Below are 21,288 nucleotides of genomic sequence, written 5' to 3'. Positions count from 1 at the left end.
TAAAGAGTCCTCTCCTGATGATGTTCAGGTGTATATCATTATGTAGCGTCTCTACTTTAAAGAGTCTTCTCCTGCTGATGTTCAGGTGTATATCAGTATGTAGCGTCTCTGCTTTAAAGAGTCCTCTCCTGCTGATGGTCAGGTGTATATCAGTATGTAGTGTCTCTACTTTAAAGAGTCCTCTCCTGCTGATGTTCAGGTGTATATCAGTATGTAGTGTCTCTACTTTAAAGAGTCCTCTCCTGATGATGTTCAGGTGTATATCAGTATGTAGTGTCTCTACTTTAAAGAGTCCTCTCCTGATGATGTTCAGGTGTATATCAGTATGTAGTGTCTCTACTTTAAAGAGTCCTCTCCTGATGATGTTCAGGTGTATATCAGTATGTAGTGTCTCTACTTTAAAGAGTCCTCTCCTGCTGATGTTCAGGTGTATATCAGTATGTAGTGTCTCTACTTTAAAGAGTCCTCTCCTGCTGATGTTCAGCTGTATATCAGTATGTAGTGTCTCTACTTTAAAGAGTCCTCTCCTGCTGATGTTCAGCTGTATATCAGTATGTAGTGTCTCTACTTTAAAGAGTCCTCTCCTGCTGATGTTCAGGTGTATATCAGTATGTAGTGTCTCTACTTTAAAGAGTCCTCTCCTGATGATGTTCAGGTGTATATCAGTATGTAGTGTCTCTACTTTAAAGAGTCCTCTCCTGCTGATGTTCAGGTGTATATCAGTATGTAGTGTCTCTACTTTAAAGGGTCCTCTCCTGCTGATGTTCAGCTGTATATCAGTATGTAGTGTCTCTACTTTAAAGAGTCCTCTCCTGCAGATGTTCAGCTGTATATCAGTATGTAGTGTCTCTACTTTAAAGAGTCCTCTCCTGCTGATGTGCAGGTGTATATCAGTATGTAGTGTCTCTACTTTAAAGAGTCCTCTCCTGCTGATGTTCAGCTGTATATCAGTATGTAGTGTCTCTACTTTAAAGAGTCCTCTCCTGCTGATGTTCAGCTGTATATCAGTATGTAGTGTCTCTACTTTAAAGAGTCCTCTCCTGCTGATGTTCAGCTGTATATCAGTATGTAGTGTCTCTACTTTAAAGAGTCCTCTCCTGCTGATGTGCAGGTGTATATCAGTATGTAGTGTCTCTACTTTAAAGAGTCCTCTCCTGCTGATGTTCAGGTGTATATCAGTATGTAGTGTCTCTACTTTAAAGAGTCCTCTCCTGCTGATGTTCAGGTGTATATCAGTATGTAGTGTCTCTACTTTAAAGAGTCCTCTCCTGCTGATGTTCAGGTGTATATCAGTATGTAGTGTCTCTACTTTAAAGAGTCCTCTCCTGCAGATGTTCAGCTGTATATCAGTATGTAGTGTCTCTACTTTAAAGAGTCCTCTCCTGCAGATGTTCAGCTGTATATCAGTATGTAGTGTCTCTACTTTAAAGAGTCCTCTCCTGCTGATGTTCAGCTGTATATCAGTATGTAGCGTCTCTACTTTAAAGAGTCCTCTCCTACTGATGTTCAGGTGTATATCAGTATGTAGTGTCTCTACATGTCTCCATGCTTTAATGTTCAAAAAGCTCTTTATTTGTCTCATACTGCCTGTGCTGCAGCACCTCTTTTCACCCTCTGTCTGAAACCAGAGCCCAGTCTGCTCTGATTGGTTAGCTGGCGCGGGCACTACTGTGATTGGTCAACCGCTTAGAGATGTCCCGCCCCTTAGCGTGTAACATAGCTTTCTGTCTCAATCAATCTTTTATTGGTCATTTAACTTTACATTCTTATGTTTTTATAAACATCTTATTCTGTTTTTAAGAATCTTTTTATTAAATATTTTTTCTTCAACTTCTTATGATGAAATAGTTTGTTCTATTTCATTTGAATTAACCTTTCATTTTTAATTCTATAATAGAATCACAACAACAAAACTCAATTTCCACCGGGATAAAACAGATACTGATTCTGAAGAATCCATTATCAAAACTGTTGCTGAATAATTTTGTATTGATTCTCAAGTTGATCAACTCTGCTTGACTCCAGCTAGCTAGCTCAGGATTCATATCTAACAACCATGCGTATCAGATTAACAGGAGAGTATGCACACACATCCTGGGCACACAGTGCTGATCCATACTGATGCAGGTGTCCAGATTCAATCATGAGTGTTGTCATTATTAGCATCACAGACTGTGGGTGTGTCTTCTGCCCCCAGTGGTCAATACACTGATTTTGAACAAAACTTTAAACATGGTAAGCAGTGTAAACAGTGTCTTCTTACAGAACTGAAATCTTAAGGATTATAACTTTTCTCCCGAAATGAGAGAGACTGCATCTGCTGTACATGTAAGGTGTAAGAATGTTATATCTTGGATATGATAAGGTTTAACTTTAATTCTCATAACCGTGGACTGGACTAAGAAAACCTGGAATGGAGATTTGTGGATTATATTATTTTGTTTGACTATTTATCATGAACTATATATATTGCATACACCCTTTCACTCATATGGGACTCACTGATCATTTGAACTATTGAATATATTATTTTGTCTGCATTTAAAAGAGATGTGTTGTGTGTATTTGTTCAAATGTATTAATTTAACACGGTAAAGTTACAGACATTTTGAACTGGTTAAGAGTGGCTCTATGGTTCCCCGTCGGTAACATGTACCTTTTGTAGGGTTCGGCTCGACCTAAACTTTTAAAATGGTCAGGCCTGACCTGACTGGCACCCCAGCAACTTTGGTCAAACTGCTTCAAGTGTTACATTTAGGAATGTGCTTATTAACATTAGCAGTATTATAAAGATGTGCACATCCAGTGGTAGAAGAAGTATTCTGAAGTACCAATACATTATTGTCATAAAAACTGAATTCCAAACACAAGCCCTGCATTCAAAATGTTTACTTCAGTAAAGGTACAAAAGTATTATCAGCAATATGTACTTAAAGTATAAAAAGTAAAAGTAATCATTGTACAGAAAAATTGCCTTATTGCGTATATAATTATATTTATATATATATGACATTTCTAGATAATATTGTTTCATCAAGTAGCATTTTTCTGTTGTAGACAAACAAAGTTCTGATTTACTTTTTGTAAAATATTGTATATGAAGAGTTAGTCCACTGGTTAAATCTTTAGAGATGCATTTTGTTAAAAGCTGTTAAATAAATAAATGTAGTGGAGTAAATTACATTATTTCCCTTTTTAAATGTGGAGTAGATGTATAAAGTAGCATACAATGGAAATACTCAAGCACAAGCACCTCAACAATGTAACTTAATTACAGTACTTGAGTGAATGTACTTAGTTACTTATTTTCTGCACACCTACAAAGCCCTTTACAACTTGGCCCCCACCAATCTCACCGACCTTCAGGAGTAACCCAACCCCTAACCACCACTCCTGCTGCTCGCTCATTCTGGTCTCCTGGTGCTAACCTTCCCCTTGTCCCGGGTGTGGGTCTTTCGGCTGCAGCGCTCCCAGGCTCTGACGCTCCCTCCACACACTAAACAGTCTGACTACCACGTTCAAACCCCACCTGTTCTGTTCAGAATAGGCTACACCAGGGCTGTCCAAACTTTTCACTGATGGCCACATACAGACAAAACACATGAAGGGCTGGGCCCGAGGTGAGGTATATTGCCTCATAAGTTAAGTTATAAGTCAGCAAAGTCGATGACATGTGGCTGAATGATGCTCGATACTTGAATATGCTTTAAGAAACAGACTGCCTCCATCCCAGCTCTCCAGAGGGTTTCCTATAGTGTGGTACTAACAGGGTTGCAGCTCCTCCCTTAAAACAGACGCCTGAGAGTGATTACATTAAGGGGAAATAGGAAGGGAATATTTCAAGCTGGTTTTGGAAATAAGTTATTGGGCCTTTTTTATCAACTCATATTTCTTAGAAAATGTTTTCAACTGAATTAAAAAATGTGGGCTTACTTGCACATGAATACTACTGTGTTATATATGTTTACATACATATTTAAGAATTACAATATAAGAAGTTTCATGTGTTGGCCATATTCCATTAGACTTTTGGAATTGGCTGGGGCCAAAGTTTGGACAACCCCGGCCTAAATACTATAGTTTGAACCAGTCTGTATGCTTTCCTCAACTGTTACTGAGCATCCCCCTCATACATGCCTGCCATGTTTTCCTCATCTCTTGCTGTTCTTATCAGTTCTTATCAGAGTATTTAGTTTATGAATTGTAAGGTGTCCTTGTGTATCCTGTGAAACTGTGAAGTCCACTGAGACAAATGTAACATTTGTGATATTGGGCTATATAAATAAACATTGATTGATTGGTTGATTGATTGATATCCTGGAAAGCGCCTTCAATACAATGTATTATTATTATTATTATTAGGGTGCTGGGCCACTTTGAGAAGCCTGTGTTCCTGGAGCTGTGCCGGCACATGGTGGTGATCCAGCTGCACCAGGGGGAGGCACTCTTCAGACCAGGGGACACTGATGACAGTATTTACGTGGTTCAAGATGGCCGCTTGGACATGTACATCCATGAGAGCGTGAGACCTCAGGGCTGACCACAAACTACTGCCTGCAACAACCACATGGATATTTGACACTCAGCGATGTGATCAGGGAGATGTAAAGGTGTTTTCTTCCTGCAGGATGGGACTGACGCTGTGGTGAAGGAAGTGTTACCAGGAGACAGCGTTCACAGTCTGCTGAGTATCCTGGACATCATCACTGTACGTTTGCATTTCAGAACAGAGGAAAAGTACACCGATTTCTCACTTTAGTGAAAGTAGTGTAAAATACTGTGGTACAAGTCAAAGTCTGCATTTCAACGTTTCATGTATTTGTATTTAAAGAACATTTGAAAAGTGCTCTTTCTGCACCAAGGCACATTTCAGAATAATATGCATTATATTATAAAAGGATTTTATGAAATAATTATTCTATTCATCACTTAAAGTGTTTTGTATGTGCTCTTCTTTATTAGCGTGTTTTCCCCTTCATGCATGTTAATGCTTTTGTTCGGGTTGTTACTCACCACTCCTTCTTTCTCCACACACTGCACTGTGTATCAGGGCTATCCCGCGCCTTATAAAACGGTGTCTGCCAGAGCTGCAGTCACCTCCACCATCCTGCGTCTGCCGGCTGCAGCCTTCCAGTCAGTGTTTGAGAAATATCCAGAAACTCTGGTCCGTGTCATCCAGGTAAAGCGTCCACGGACACTTCCGCAGTGCAAGTACAGTCTGAGCCAGAGAAAAGCACAAACGGCATCCATGCCCTGATGTGGCACTAACAGAGCAGTGTGTCTCCTCCTCTGCAGATCATCATGGTGCGTCTCCAGAGAGTCACCTTCCTCGCCTTACACAACTACCTGGGCCTGACCACTGAGCTCTTCAACACGGTACTGTTTGATGTTGTTGCTCTGCTTCATTCTGTTTACTGATAAGCATCACCTTTTCAAATGAGATACAACCAGATACTGAGAATGACCAGATACTGCCCAGGTACACCAAAGATCACCCAATTCATGTGCAGCTCTCAGAGGGCCACCAGCTGCAAGTAAAGAAGCAGTGAATTAAATAAATGCATTACATGTGTAGAACACTAAGGCATTGTATATCCCCTCGTTGGGATGATACAGGTGTTCTGATCCTGATAGCAGAGTTAACCAACAGTTATGTAATGTGTCCATGTCTTCAAAATGAAAAGGCTGATTTCAAAGTGAAGCTCCGTCATAAGGGCCTGCTGTGATCATTAAGCTCAGCTTGTTAATAAAACATATGTGGGTAGGATAGTATTGCCCCCTCCTCTTCAAAGTTTTTATTTATTGAATGTTCCAAAATGGGACAGAAAAAAGTTCTACTTTTAAATGCAGTGAACCCTTAGGCATCCGGCTGACATACAGCATGCAGCTCATGCTTATATATTATAGTATACCTCATACCCAATATACACTTACCCACAAATGACAAACATGAAGGTTGTGTATTGAAAATATATATATAAGACTTTGAGTATTGCCTCACGTGGTGCACAACAATACTGTAGCATCAATTCATTATTTAAACTAAATATGTCACAATGACCAATGGTGTCAAGAGGCTTGCAAGTTTAATAGTACATTACAGGATATAACATAAGTCCATCACACTACAAAAATGAAAATATGACAGCCAATACATTCATTTAGGATCATTTTCGGACGTTGCTACTTGTTGCATAACACTCCACTAACAATTACTGAACAGACAATACATAAATGTGATGATGAATCACTTCCATCTGTGCCCCTCCCGAGCCTTTCCTGACCCAGGGATAAGAGTCCGGATCCAAATTGAAGTCACGTTACTCGCTCAGCAAACGCCTTTAGCCTTTGAAGCAGTTGTTGATCACATGTAGCTCCTAATGACGGGAGTCGGGAATCATTGATGGTTTAAAAATAGTCAATAAAATAGGTTTATCGGCCATACATTTGAACACAAAATATTAGGCTGATCTTCATTAGGTCATCCTTCTCCACAGAATTATTTTTGTTGACCTTTTGGGATTTGATAATGTTGCAATCATCATTGACTATGCACAAAGGGTAAATGTAATGAAGTAGCAGCAAGGTTATAGTAGTAAATACAAAAAACTCTAAATTGCATGCTGTTATTCTACAACAGTGTTCTTCAAATATCTAGAAGTGCAAGTGTTATGAAGGGTTAACATATCAAATACACTTACAACCTTATATTCAACATTTTAGAATCCTACTATATAAATACTGTTTTGTAAAGTCACTAAAAAATGTTGAGGTACTTTTGAGGCAATTCAGATGTAAATAGTGAACTTATACTTCAGTACATTTATTGAATGCCTTTTGTTACTTTACAGATTTGGATGAATGATAAAATATAATCAGCTCTTAAAGTTCCACCTGGAGTAAATTCACAAGCTACCCTGCAGTATACAAACTTTAGTCATTCAAACTAGCTGCACCTTTTCCAGCTTTGAGAACACTTTCATGATCAATCATTATAAAACATATATATATTATTATAAAATGGGCCGAGTATTTATATATATATGTGTGTGTTGCAGGAGAGCCAAGCGATCTCCCTGGTGTCGGTTGCCAATGTTCTGGGGGAGGGTTATCCACACCGAGGCCTCCGCAGGCAGCCCTCCCACTCTGAAGATCAGGGCTCTGAAAAAAGTGACACAGGTCAGAAACAACACCAATGTCACACACTTCACTTTTAGGCTGCAGGAATGTATTTCTAGTAATGCTTGTCGAACATATCTGTTTTCTTGTCACCCACTTCAACAGAAAAGTCCAGTTCCTCAGAAACTTCGAAATACAAGAAATCTCGCTCATCCTCCACCCCGATGGCTGTTACAGGTCCTTTCTTTTATTTGCTTCACATTCTTGTCTGGGTAGGACATGTGCAATTCAGTGAACTATGGTTACTCCAGAACCCTGGAATAAATAAGTAGGAATAACAATTACAGAAAAAAACATTTGGATTATGTTTTCCTGATGTCAAAAAGGTGTGTCAGTTCCATGTGGGCTAATGTTTAGTATTTTTGCAGTTAACCAATACTTTTTTGTTTTCTTGTTACCAAACCCAATTACCAGACATTTCCCACTTCTCATTTGCAACGTTTTAAGCTCATATAAACAATAAGACAAGAAAAGAAAAAAAATGAATCAACCTATTTTTTAACCATCAAGCCTGAAATATAATATACTAGAAAGGAAATACTTTACATGATATCTGAGCTGTGACAAAACATGAACATGCAGTTTACAAGTGCTTTAGTGCAAACAGCAGCAACACTCAGCAGCCTCAACACTCAGCAGCCTCAACACTCAGCAGCCTCAATACTCATCAGCCTCAACACTCATCAGCCTCAACACTCAGCAGCCTCAACACTCATCAGCCTCAACACTCATCAGCCTCAACACTCATCAGCCTCAACACTCAGCAGCCTCAACACTCAGCAGCTTCAACACTCATCAGCCTCAACACTCATCAGCCTCAACACTCAGCAGCCTCAACACTCATCAGCCTCAACACTCAGCCTCAACACTCAGCAGCCTCAACACTCAGACTCAACACTCAGCAGCTTCAACACTCATCAGCCTCAACACTTAGCAGCTTCAACACTCATCAGCCTCAACACTCAGCAGCCTCAACACTTATCAGCCTCAACACTCATCAGCCTCAACACTCAGCAGCCTCAACACTCGGCATTCTCAACACTCAGCCTCAACACTCATCAGCCTCAACACTCATCAGCCTCAACACTCAGCCTCAACACTCATCAGCCTCAACACTCAGCCTCAACACTCAGACTCAACACTCATCAGCCTCAACACTCAGCAGCCTCAACACTCAGCAGCCTCAACACTCAGCCTCAACACTCATCAGCCTCAACACTCATCAGCCTCAACATGCATCATCCTCAACACTCAGCAGCCTCAACACTCAGCAGCCTCAACACTCAGCAGCCTCAACACTCATCAGCCTCAACACTCAGCAGACTCAACACTCAGTAGCCTCAACACTCAGCAGCCTCAACACTCATCAGCCTCAACACTCAGCAGCCTCAACACTCAGCAGCCTCAACAATCAGCATTCTCAACACTCAGCCTCAACACTCAGACTCAACACTCAGCAGCCTCAACACTCAGCAGCCTCAACACTCAGACTCAACACTCAGCAGCCTCAACACTCATCAGCCTCAACACTCAGCAGCCTCAACACTCATCATCCTCAACACTCATCAGCCTCAACACTCATCAGCCTCAATACTCAGCAGCCTCAACACTCATCAGCCTCAACACTCGGACTCAACACTCAGCAGCCTCAACACTCAGCAGCCTCAACACTCAGCCTCAACACTCAGCAGACTCAACACTCAGCAGCCTCAACACTCAGCAGCCTCAACACTCATCAGCCTCAACACTCATCAGCCTCAACACTCAGCAGCCTCAACACTTATCAGCCTCAACACTCATCAGCCTCAACACTCATCAGCCTCAACACTCAGCAGCCTCAACACTCATCAGCCTCAACACTCAGCCTCAACACTCAGTAGCCTCAACACTCAGACTCAACACTCAGCAGCTTCAACACTCATCAGCCTCAACACTCAGCAGCTTCAACACTCATCAGCCTCAACACTCAGCAGCCTCAACACTTATCAGCCTCAACACTCATCAGCCTCAACACTCAGCAGCCTCAACACTCGGCATTCTCAACACTCAGCCTCAACACTCATCAGCCTCAACACTCATCAGCCTCAACACTCAGCCTCAACACTCATCAGCCTCAACACTCAGCCTCAACACTCAGACTCAACACTCATCAGCCTCAACACTCAGCAGCCTCAACACTTAGCAGCCTCAACACTCAGCCTCAACACTCATCAGCCTCAACACTCATCAGCCTCAACATGCATCATCCTCAACACTCAGCAGCCTCAACACTCAGCAGCCTCAACACTCAGCAGCCTCAACACTCATCAGCCTCAACACTCAGCAGACTCAACACTCAGTAGCCTCAACACTCAGCAGCCTCAACACTCATCAGCCTCAACACTCAGCAGCCTCAACACTCAGCAGCCTCAACACTCAGCATTCTCAACACTCAGCCTCAACACTCAGCAGCCTCAACACTCAGCCTCAACACTCAGACTCAACACTCATCAGCCTCAACACTCAGCAGCCTCAACACTTAGCAGCCTCAACACTCAGCCTCAACACTCATCAGCCTCAACACTCATCAGCCTCAACATGCATCATCCTCAACACTCAGCAGCCTCAACACTCAGCAGCCTCAACACTCAGCAGCCTCAACACTCATCAGCCTCAACACTCAGCAGACTCAACACTCAGTAGCCTCAACACTCAGCAGCCTCAACACTCATCAGCCTCAACACTCAGCAGCCTCAACACTCAGCAGCCTCAACACTCAGCATTCTCAACACTCAGCCTCAACACTCAGCAGCCTCAACACTCAGACTCAACACTCATCAGCCTCAACACTCATCAGCCTCAACATGCATCATCCTCAACACTCAGCAGCCTCAACACTCATCAGCCTCAACACTCAGCAGCCTCAACACTCGGCATTCTCAACACTCAGCCTCAACACTCATCAGCCTCAACACTCATCAGCCTCAACACTCAGCCTCAACACTCATCAGCCTCAACACTCAGCCTCAACACTCAGACTCAACACTCATCAGCCTCAACACTCAGCAGCCTCAACACTCAGCAGCCTCAACACTCAGCCTCAACACTCAGCAGCCTCAACACTCAGACTCAACACTCATCAGCCTCAACACTCATCAGCCTCAACATGCATCATCCTCAACACTCAGCAGCCTCAACACTCAGCAGCCTCAACACTCAGCAGCCTCAACACTCATCAGCCTCAACATGCATCATCCTCAACACTCAGCAGCCTCAACACTCAGCAGCCTCAACACTCAGCAGCCTCAACACTCATCAGCCTCAACACTCAGCAGACTCAACACTCAGTAGCCTCAACACTCAGCAGCCTCAACACTCATCAGCCTCAACACTCAGCAGCCTCAACACTCAGCAGCCTCAACAATCAGCATTCTCAACACTCAGCCTCAACACTCGGACTCAACCAGCCTCAACACTCAGCAGCCTCAACACTCAGCAGACTCAACACTCAGCAGCCTCAACACTCAGCAGCCTCAACACTCATCAGCCTCAACACTCATCAGCCTCAACACTCATCAGCCTCAACACTCAGCAGCCTCAACACTCAGCAGCTTCAACACTCATCAGCCTCAACACTCATCAGCCTCAACACTCAGCAGCCTCAACACTCATCAGCCTCAACACTCAGCCTCAACACTCAGCAGCCTCAACACTCAGACTCAACACTCAGCAGCTTCAACACTCATCAGCCTCAACACTCAGCAGCTTCAACACTCATCAGCCTCAACACTCAGCAGCCTCAACACTCAGCAGCCTCAACACTCAGCAGACTCAACACTCAGTAGCCTCAACACTCAGCAGCCTCAACACTCATCAGCCTCAACACTCAGCAGCCTCAACACTCAGCAGCCTCAACAATCAGCATTCTCAACACTCAGCCTCAACACTCGGACTCAACACTCAGCAGCCTCAACACTCAGCAGCCTCAACACTCAGCAGACTCAACACTCAGCAGCCTCAACACTCAGCAGCCTCAACACTCATCAGCCTCAACACTCATCAGCCTCAACACTTATCAGCCTCAACACTCATCAGCCTCAACACTCATCAGCCTCAACACTCAGCAGCCTCAACACTCAGCAGCTTCAACACTCATCAGCCTCAACACTCATCAGCCTCAACACTCAGCAGCCTCAACACTCATCAGCCTCAACACTCAGCCTCAACACTCAGCAGCCTCAACACTCAGACTCAACACTCAGCAGCTTCAACACTCATCAGCCTCAACACTCAGCAGCTTCAACACTCATCAGCCTCAACACTCAGCAGCCTCAACACTTATCAGCCTCAACACTCATCAGCCTCAACACTCAGCAGCCTCAACACTCGGCATTCTCAACACTCAGCCTCAACACTCATCAGCCTCAACACTCATCAGCCTCAACACTCAGCCTCAACACTCATCAGCCTCAACACTCAGCCTCAACACTCAGACTCAACACTCATCAGCCTCAACACTCAGCAGCCTCAACACTCAGCAGCCTCAACACTCAGCCTCAACACTCATCAGCCTCAACACTCATCAGCCTCAACATGCATCATCCTCAACACTCAGCAGCCTCAACACTCAGCAGCCTCAACACTCAGCAGCCTCAACACTCATCAGCCTCAACACTCAGCAGACTCAACACTCAGTAGCCTCAACACTCAGCAGCCTCAACACTCATCAGCCTCAACACTCAGCAGCCTCAACACTCAGCAGCCTCAACAATCAGCATTCTCAACACTCAGCCTCAACACTCAGACTCAACACTCAGCAGCCTCAACACTCAGCAGCCTCAACACTCAGACTCAACACTCAGCAGCCTCAACACTCATCAGCCTCAACACTCAGCAGCCTCAACACTCATCATCCTCAACACTCATCAGCCTCAACACTCATCAGCCTCAATACTCAGCAGCCTCAACATTCATCAGCCTCAACACTCAGCAGCCTCAACACTCAGCAGCCTCAACACTCAGCAGCCTCAACACTCATCAGCCTCAACACTCAGCCTCAACACTCAGCAGCCTCAACACTCAGACTCAACACTCAGCAGCTTCAACACTCATCAGCCTCAACACTCAGCAGCTTCAACACTCATCAGCCTCAACACTCAGCAGCCTCAACACTTATCAGCCTCAACACTCATCAGCCTCAACACTCAGCAGCCTCAACACTCAGCATTCTCAACACTCGGCATTCTCAACACTCATCAGCCTCAACACTCATCAGCCTCAACACTCAGCCTCAACACTCATCAGCCTCAACACTCAGCCTCAACACTCAGACTCAACACTCATCAGCCTCAACACTCAGCAGCCTCAACACTCAGCAGCCTCAACACTCAGCCTCAACACTCAGCAGCCTCAACACTCAGACTCAACACTCATCAGCCTCAACACTCATCAGCCTCAACATGCATCATCCTCAACACTCAGCAGCCTCAACACTCATCAGCCTCAACACTCAGCAGCCTCAACACTCGGCATTCTCAACACTCAGCCTCAACACTCATCAGCCTCAACACTCATCAGCCTCAACACTCAGCCTCAACACTCATCAGCCTCAACACTCAGCCTCAACACTCAGACTCAACACTCATCAGCCTCAACACTCAGCAGCCTCAACACTCAGCCTCAACACTCAGCAGCCTCAACACTCAGACTCAACACTCATCAGCCTCAACACTCATCAGCCTCAACATGCATCATCCTCAACACTCAGCAGCCTCAACACTCAGCAGCCTCAACACTCAGCAGCCTCAACACTCATCAGCCTCAACACTCATCAGCCTCAACACTCAGCAGCCTCAACACTCAGCAGCCTCAACAATCAGCATTCTCAACACTCAGCCTCAACACTCGGACTCAACACTCAGCAGCCTCAACACTCAGCAGCCTCAACACTCAGACTCAACACTCAGCAGCCTCAACACTCAGCAGCCTCAACACTCAGCAGCCTCAACACTCATCAGCCTCAACACTCATCAGCCTCAACACTCATCAGCCTCAATACTCAGCAGCCTCAACATTCATCAGCCTCAACACTCAGCAGCCTCAACACTCAGCAGCCTCAACACTCAGCATTCTCATCACTCAGCAGACTCAACACTCAGCAGCCTCAACACTCAGACTCAACACTCATCAGCCTCAACACTCAGCATTCTCAACACTCATTAGCCTCAACACTCATTAGCCTCAACACTCAGCTGCCTCAACACTCAGCAGCCTCAACACTCAGCAGCCTCAACACTCAGCCTCAACACTCAGCCTCAACACTCAGCAGCCTCAACACTCAGACTCAACACTCATCAGCCTCAACACTCAGCAGCCTCAACATTCATCACTCTCAACACTCAGCAGTCTCAACACTCAGCAGTCTCAACACTCAGCATCCTCAACAAGGAACATTGTTTGCTGAGCTCCATGAGCACTCTGATGATGGGATTTTTTTGTTCTGCAGGTGAAATGTCCTTCGGTCTCAACAAAGTGTATGAACGGGCTCAGGTTTCCAAAGAAGAAGCTCCGCCTCACAGCCCTGTGAAGGTCTCTGTACAAATATTTTCTTTATTGCACTTGCTGTTGGTTGAATTCAGATTAAACATTTGCTTCCATTTACACAAACATATTTTAGACTAGTCTGTAGTGACTGCTCTTAATACTGCTCCTCACAGGTTTACTGGAGTTTAGTTTAGTTTATACTGAGTTTAGTTTAGGTTAGTTTGAGTTTAGTTCAGTTTAGTAAAGTTTGAGTTTAGTTTAGTATAGTTAAGTTTAGTTTTGGTTTATCTCAGTATAGTTTAGTTTTGGTTTATCTTAGTTTCAGTTCAGTTCAGTTTACTTGGAGTTTAGTTTAGTTTAGATTGAGTATAGTCTTGTTATGTTTAGTTTAGTTTGGTTTAATTGAATTTAGTTTGAGTTTAAGTTTAGTGTTCATTAAAGGTCCCATGTCATGCTTTTCTGGTTCTTACCCGTCCCCTTGTGTTATGAAGGTTTTTCTGCATGTAAACGGTCTGCAGAGTCACAAACCCTCAAAGTACACCCTGTAGCGAGTAAAACTCTAACACAGAGAAGACCTGTTTGTGCTGCCCCAGAACGCCTCGTTGGACATTTCTCTTTTTCCATTGTTTTCTTCCGGGAACCAAGTAACATAACGACGATCCAAATGGACCAATTGGTCCAAATGTTTGTCATGCTGGTTGCTAACACCATTGTAAAACATAATCACTGATGTTCCGCTGTAACGGTGGTGGACTCATCAGAACAGAGTGGGCGAGCTGACCAATCAGAGCACACTGGGCTCACAGGGAGGGGGGGGCAGGAGCTCCAACAAGCCGTGTAGGACAGAGAGTGAATACACATACTATACAGAGATGCTGTGAGAAACCAATGTGAGTTTGGAACATTGAACAATGTAAATCTATTCTAGTTGACCTCAACGATGGAATCATGATCAGTAGAAATGGCCATGACATGGGACCTTTAAGTTTTCTTTGCTTCTGTTCAGTTTCGTGAGATGAGTAAAGTTTAGTTCTGCTTATCTAGCTAAGTAGTTAGTCTAGTTATGATTAGTTCGATTTAGTTCAGTTTTGTTTTGTTATACCTAGATGGTTTAATTCAGTTTAGTCTAGTTATGTTTAGTTACATTCAGTTCAGTTTATTTTACCTTTGTTCTGTTTTGTTTGGTTTAGTTTGCTGTGAGTCGAAATCGATATCTAGCATGTGCAAGTCCCGCATCGCATCTTGTTACGTTGCATTACACCATACTTCGTTTAGGCACTACAATGTTAGGCAGTCCCTTGAATGGCCCATTTTACAACACTACAAGGTCATTCTAACTTAGAATATGTGTTTAGTTTATGGTTTAGTTTCTTGCTAATGTCACAAATACACTTTTCTGTCTCCTCAGTCGATACTCAAGAAGAGTGTGACCCTGCAGCGCACTCCATCAGCTGTTTACCACTACAGTGAAGCTGGAGCAGAACATGTCCAGCACAACAAAGTTAACGCCATTTTCCAAGCTGCCAAAAAGGATCTGCTCCATGTCATCCAACTACAGGTAGGGGACAGACTTTATTCACTGTAAGATTATTCAGCACACAAAATCCACAATTGTTTCAAAAATGGAAATGTAAAAGCAAAAGTGAAAGACTGATAAAAATGTTACTGTTTCTAAGAAGACATATCCTTGTTTTTGTGTTTGTTTTTGATCAGGACCCCCATCTTTTGGAGGGGAGAGTTAATCTTCGGCAAGTCAAAGCCGGCACTGTGGTGGCTCACCAGGGAGACCAGGTCAGTGTGAAGGACCGACTGACAGAGACTCTTTGTGGAACACACACTTCATCAAAGAACAAAGTGCAAGTGTATCTTTAACAAATAATGTCCAAGTTTCCCACACAGAGACAAGGCTATGATTATTTAATATTTAACTGCTTAAGGATGTCTTTTATTCCTTTATGGGCATTATTTCCCTCTATAAGCAACAACATCCCACTTTGACAACGCTTCTGATTTGTCCACTTGAGTGTCAATTTGTTTTGATTTCCGATTCTTAGCCCATCTGAAATAATCTGGTATATTTACAGAGCTAAAGATAAAATACAGTACCAGTCAAAAGTTTGGACACACCTTCTCATTCGAAGGTTTTTATTTATTTTTAAATTATTTTTCAGATTGTAGGTTAATACTGAAGACATCACAACTATAAAATAATACATATGGAATTATCTAGTAAACAGAAAAGTGTTAAACAATCCAGAATATGATTAATATTTTAGATTCTTCAGAGTAGCCCCCTTTTGCCTTGATGATTGCTTTGCACACTCTTGGCTTCTCTCAGTCATTTCCATGAGGTCGTCACCTGGAATGGTTTTCCAACAGTCTTGAAGGACTTCCCAGAGGTGCTGAGCACTTGTTGGCTGCTTTTCCTTCACTCTGCGGTCCAGCTAATCCCAAACCATCTCAATTGGGTTGAGGTATGGTGATTGTGGAGGCCAGGTCATCTGACGCAGACTCCATCACTTTCCTTCTTGGTCAAATAGCCCTTACATAGCTTGGAGGTGTGTTTGGGTCCCACTAAGAGCAAACCAGATGGCGCTGCAGAATGCTTCGGTAGCCATGCTGATTAAGTGTGCCTTGAATTTTGAATAAATCACCAACAGTGTCCCCAGCAAAGCCCCCCCACACCATCACACTTCCTCCTCCATGCTTCACGGTGGGAACCACACATGCAGAAACCATCCGCTCACCTTCTCTGTGTCACAAAGACATGGCGGTTGGAACCAAAAATCAAAAATTTGGACTAATCAGACCAAAGTACAGTTTACACTGGTTTAATGTCGAGTCCTTGTGTTTCTTGGCCCAAACAATTCTCTTCTTCTTGTTGTTCATCTTCAGTAGTGGATCTTTGCAGTAATTGGACCATGAAGGCCTGATTCACGCAGTCTCCTCTGAACAGTGGATGTTGAGATTTGTCTGCTACTTGAGCTCTGGGATCATTTATGTGGGCTCTAATCTGAGGTGCTTTAATTTGTGCTTTCTGAGGCTGGTAACTCTGATGTGTTTATCCTCTGCAACAGAGGTAACTCTTGCTCTTCCTTTCCCGGGGGGGTCCTCATGAGAGCCAGTCTCATCATAGCGTTTGATGGTTTTTGCGACTGCACTTGAGGAAACATTCAAAGTTCTTGACATTTTCCGGATCAACTGGCCTTCATGTCTTAAAGTGATGATGGACGGTCGTTTCTCTTTTCTGAGTTGAGTCGTTCTTGCCATAATATGGATTACAACAGTAGTCATAGGGCTTTCCACTGTGCACTAACTCTACCTCTGCTCAACACAACTGATGGTCTCAAACACATTCAGAAGGCAAGTCATTCCACACATTGACTCTTGACAAGGCACACGTGTTCATTGAAAACCATTCCAGGAGACGACCTCATGAAGCTGACTGAGAGAAGCCAAGAGTGTGCAAAGCCGTCATCAAGGCAAAAGGGGGAATTAATAATAATGGAATTAACTGTCCAGGCAGAACAGGGCCCTGAGCAATTTGCTTCCCTAGGCAAGATTTTAGCTGGCGCCCCCCCCCCCCCCCCCCCAAAATGCAGACACTCAATGTGACTCGCGCATGACACCAACACAGAAAGATATGGACACAAGATGATATGGACACAAGATGTGTGCAAATGTATTTAGTATCCTATCCATTTGAACATGATTTAAGAGGGGGGGTCCTCACTTCCTCTAGGGGGGTCCAGGGGCATGCACCCCCGGGAAGATTTTTTTTTTATATATTGAAGTTAAAAGCTTCAATCTGGTGCACTTTGAGAGCAACATGAGGAGATCTATGGATACTTCTCTCAACAGCCATATGAAACAGAACTGTAAACAGATGTGCTTTTTCTTTATGGATATTTTACAAATCACTCTCCTTTTAAACTGTATTTTTTTTTATTAATAACAACTTTTTTTTGCTGTCATAGTATTTTATACATCTATTCTCTTGTTTTTTTATAACTATAATGATCATACAAAGGTGTGCCTTTACCTCACTGAGGTTATCAAAGCCGCTCAGTCTTTCAGGAGAGAGCTCTCTAAAGCTTTCCCCCCGCGGCCGATTACACAGTAAATTCCAATGTTAATAAAACCACACAGAAGCTGTATATACGTTTTTTGGGAGTTTGATTTATTTAAAATTAACACAAATACAAAATGAAAACCTATAATTGCACACTAAAACCAACCTTTCAAAAAAAGAACTATTTCACATAAACCTCTGGTTTTTACTGGTGCTGGGGCAGTTCAACTTGATTCTTTTTTTTTCTCCCCAATTTTTGGCGCCCCCGATGGGTTGATGCGCTCTTAACATTCCCCTATACTGCCTATGCCAAGGTCCGGCCCTGAGGCAGAATATTCTTTCTTCCAATTATTGTAGTATTTCCAATAATATACATAGAACACCTTTCTTCCTTTGTGGCAATTCTGTGTGTCACTATGGGATGTGCTTCCCCGCGTATACCTCAGAAGCATCAATCTAATCACGCCAATCCTGATTGGCTGGTGATCTTGACCACAACGTCAGGGGATCGTCAAGGAATCCAAACACCCTGCTACAACGCAGCGTCATTCAAACACCTCTTAGCCTGGCTAGCTTAACTGTCCATAGACTGAACCACTTCAAGCTAACTTTCGGTCGCGGGACGCTTGCCAGCTACACTTGCTTTGAGCCTCCGCTCTTCACCATAGACTGGAGCATATCTGGATATTAGCACACCAGCTAATACTCGATTCTGTTTTTAACGCTAAGGTTTTGGTTTTTTCATGCGCTCTCTGCGCATCCTTCATGCACTCAGTTTGCCCTGGGGCAAGCAAGATCGTTGCTGAAACCTAACCCTGCTTTTGTGCCTAAGGTGGTTGGCTCATGCTCCCCCGTTGACCTTGCGGCATTTTCTTCAACGTTATATTCTTCTGAAGAACAGCGGTCTAATTTGCTGTGTCCAGTTTGTGCCCTGTTGAGTATTGGTGTTTTTTTTCTCGAAATAAGCATGTTTGGCAATAGGGGAGTCTCCATATCCCATAGTGAGACATCGAAGCGAATGTTATGAATGAGAACTATAGGTTACTAGCGTAACCCCGGGCCTCAGAGTAAGATGTGTGAGATGGCGTAATGAAATTGATGCTTCTGAGGTATACGCGGGGAGGCACATCCCATAGTGAGACATCTCACTCATGTTACTCCGAGGCCCGGGGTTACGCTAGTAACCTATAGTTTCTCCTGGTAAAAAACAAGATGCCCAACTAACCCGGTGCCAAAAACCTCCTTCAAAATAAAAGCATAAAGAATGACTTCAACTAAAATAATTAAGATAAATAATGATTGATTTACCATAACAAAAACAGCTAGAAAATAAAATTTTAATTATAAAATAACATAAACCAATATATAGCTCCAGCACTACCTGTATTCATACAAATATGTATCATCAATCAATCAATGTTTATTTATATAGCCCAATATCACAAATGTTACATTTGTCTCAGTGGACTTCACAGTGTGTACAGAATATCAGTATGACAATACGACACCCTCTGTCCTTAGACCCTCTGTCCTTAGACCCTCTGTCCTCAGACCCTCACATCGTACAAGGAAAAACTTCCGGAGAAAACCCAGTTTAAAGGGAAAAATGGGAGAAAGCTCAGGGAGAGCAACAGAGGAGGGATCCCTCTCCCAGGACGGACAGACATGCAATAGAAGCCGTGTGTAGATTGAAAAGATAATACATTTGCAACATAGGTAGTCCAAATGTTTGGAAATGCATGTGTGTATAATAGGAAGATGAATCCACGAGGATGTCCATCCAGGACATGTGGATGTATCCAGGTAAAGAACATTTCTAGCTTCTCCACCTCTCTTCCAGGATGCAAGTGTGGCGTTTATCATCTCGGGGGCGCTCCATGTGTACCAGCGTATGATAGATCGCGAGGAGGAGTCCCTGCTGTTTGTCTCCCACCCGGGAGAGATGGTGGGTCACCTGGCCGTCCTCACGGGGGAGCCCCTCATCTTCACCGTCCGAGCTCACAGAGACTGCACCTTCCTCTCCATATCGAAGGCCCACTTCTATGAGTAAGATCACGCTTTTCTACTACGCTGCTACGGACAGTTAATAGCACTACTGTATTTATTTGTACTGTTCTAATATATTTAGATTCATCCATTTAGAAGTCTACTAGACTAGGCATACCAACATGACTGTTCTTTTTAATATATTTACTGTTTTATGTATACCTTTTAATGGGTGTCCATCAGACAGAGGGCTGCTGTGCCTCCTGTCATCATTAATGGACGTCTCTTTAAAATGACCGCTCAGAGGAGAGGAGTTCTCATTTCTCTAACCGCCTGCTGCTTCCCCTCCTCTCTCCTCTCTCCTCAGTTCCCCTCCTCAGTCCTCCGCTCGCATCTCCTGTGGGCTAAGACAGGAGGATAGGAGTCGAGGAGGGGAGTTGGAGAAATGAGAAACCTCTTTTGACTCTTGACGCTCACAAACATTTAGGCATTTCATTGTGACAGCAAAGTGTGTTCTTCTCCTCACAACACTGGATGCATGTTTTTTAACGTTGCAGGATGATGCGCGAGGATCCCCGGGTGGTGCTGAACGTCGCTCACACTGTGGTGAAGAGGGTCTCGCCTTTCGTCCGGCAGATTGACTTCGCTCTGGACTGGATGGCTGTGGAGGCTGGCCGTGCTGTTTACAGGTATTTACCATTAAATACTGACACAACTCACATCAACACTAATTAGATATATTTATATGAAATAAACTTTATTGCACCATGAAAACACACCTTTGTTAAGCTTATCCTAATCATTTATGTCCAATGTTCATTTTGTACATTGGGGATTCTAGAACAACTAACAAAAGCATGCAACTAAAGAAAATCATTTTAAAAATCAGTTGTAAAAATGTTCATGCTAATACAATGATAGCATATATGTGTGTTCTCTTGTTGATTGTGGTGATGTTTTATTGCAGGTGAACTTGAGTGCAAGAAAAAGTGCTATTTTTATGATTTAATTGTATGATTATGATTTGTTTTACTTTTAGAGTATACTGCATTCATTTCACAAACCATCATTGTAAAGCCATTAAGAGAAAGACACAATAATTCTAACTAAATGAATGAAAATGTGGGGAGATGTTGAATCTTTTAATTCCTTATTGGTTTCAGACAGGGGGACAAGTCAGACAGCACCTTCATCGTGCTGAGTGGCCGACTCCGCTCTGTCATTGCAAAGAATGATGGGAAAAAGGAGCTGGCTGGAGAGTATGGCCGTGGGGATCTCATTGGTGTGGTGAGTGTTCACAAACTGCTGATTAGACACTCCATTGACAAACTGGGGACAGTTCAATCAGGTAGGCTTTGTTTTTTGTTAAAAGAAAATGTGTTGACACGGGCGTGATATGAAAGACATTTTAATAGTCTTTGGCGGTCAATCCTGATATTGAGAGAATATCAGGATTGAATAGGAAGTGATCCGGCTTTGAGGAGATGTGGAATAGCTCTCCTGGCACTGGATGTGATGAATGGAGGTGG

At 43.4% G+C, this 21,288-nt stretch overlaps 1 protein-coding gene across 2 annotated transcripts in view; it reads left to right on the top strand.

Moving 5' to 3' along the window:
* The window catches only part of pnpla7b (patatin-like phospholipase domain containing 7b), a 94,710-nt gene that overhangs the window by 11,473 nt on the left and 61,949 nt on the right, over positions 1-21,288 (top strand). For both annotated transcript variants that reach the window (XM_034090721.2, XM_034090722.2), the window contains exons 8-19: positions 4,363-4,522; positions 4,628-4,708; positions 5,051-5,179; positions 5,296-5,376; positions 7,059-7,179; positions 7,285-7,356; positions 13,664-13,746; positions 15,110-15,259; positions 15,415-15,492; positions 19,614-19,819; positions 20,317-20,448; positions 20,923-21,046. In XM_034090721.2, the coding sequence (XP_033946612.1) occupies positions 4,363-4,522; positions 4,628-4,708; positions 5,051-5,179; positions 5,296-5,376; positions 7,059-7,179; positions 7,285-7,356; positions 13,664-13,746; positions 15,110-15,259; positions 15,415-15,492; positions 19,614-19,819; positions 20,317-20,448; positions 20,923-21,046 (1,417 nt within the window). The remainder of the gene's footprint in view (positions 1-4,362; positions 4,523-4,627; positions 4,709-5,050; positions 5,180-5,295; positions 5,377-7,058; positions 7,180-7,284; positions 7,357-13,663; positions 13,747-15,109; positions 15,260-15,414; positions 15,493-19,613; positions 19,820-20,316; positions 20,449-20,922; positions 21,047-21,288) is intronic.

The sequence above is a fragment of the Pseudochaenichthys georgianus genome, chromosome 9, assembly GCF_902827115.2.
Source record: "Pseudochaenichthys georgianus chromosome 9, fPseGeo1.2, whole genome shotgun sequence".
Taxonomy (NCBI): domain Eukaryota; kingdom Metazoa; phylum Chordata; class Actinopteri; order Perciformes; family Channichthyidae; genus Pseudochaenichthys; species Pseudochaenichthys georgianus.
The sequence above is the reverse complement of the archived record's forward strand: the minus strand, read 5'-3'. Positions and strand labels throughout refer to the sequence as shown.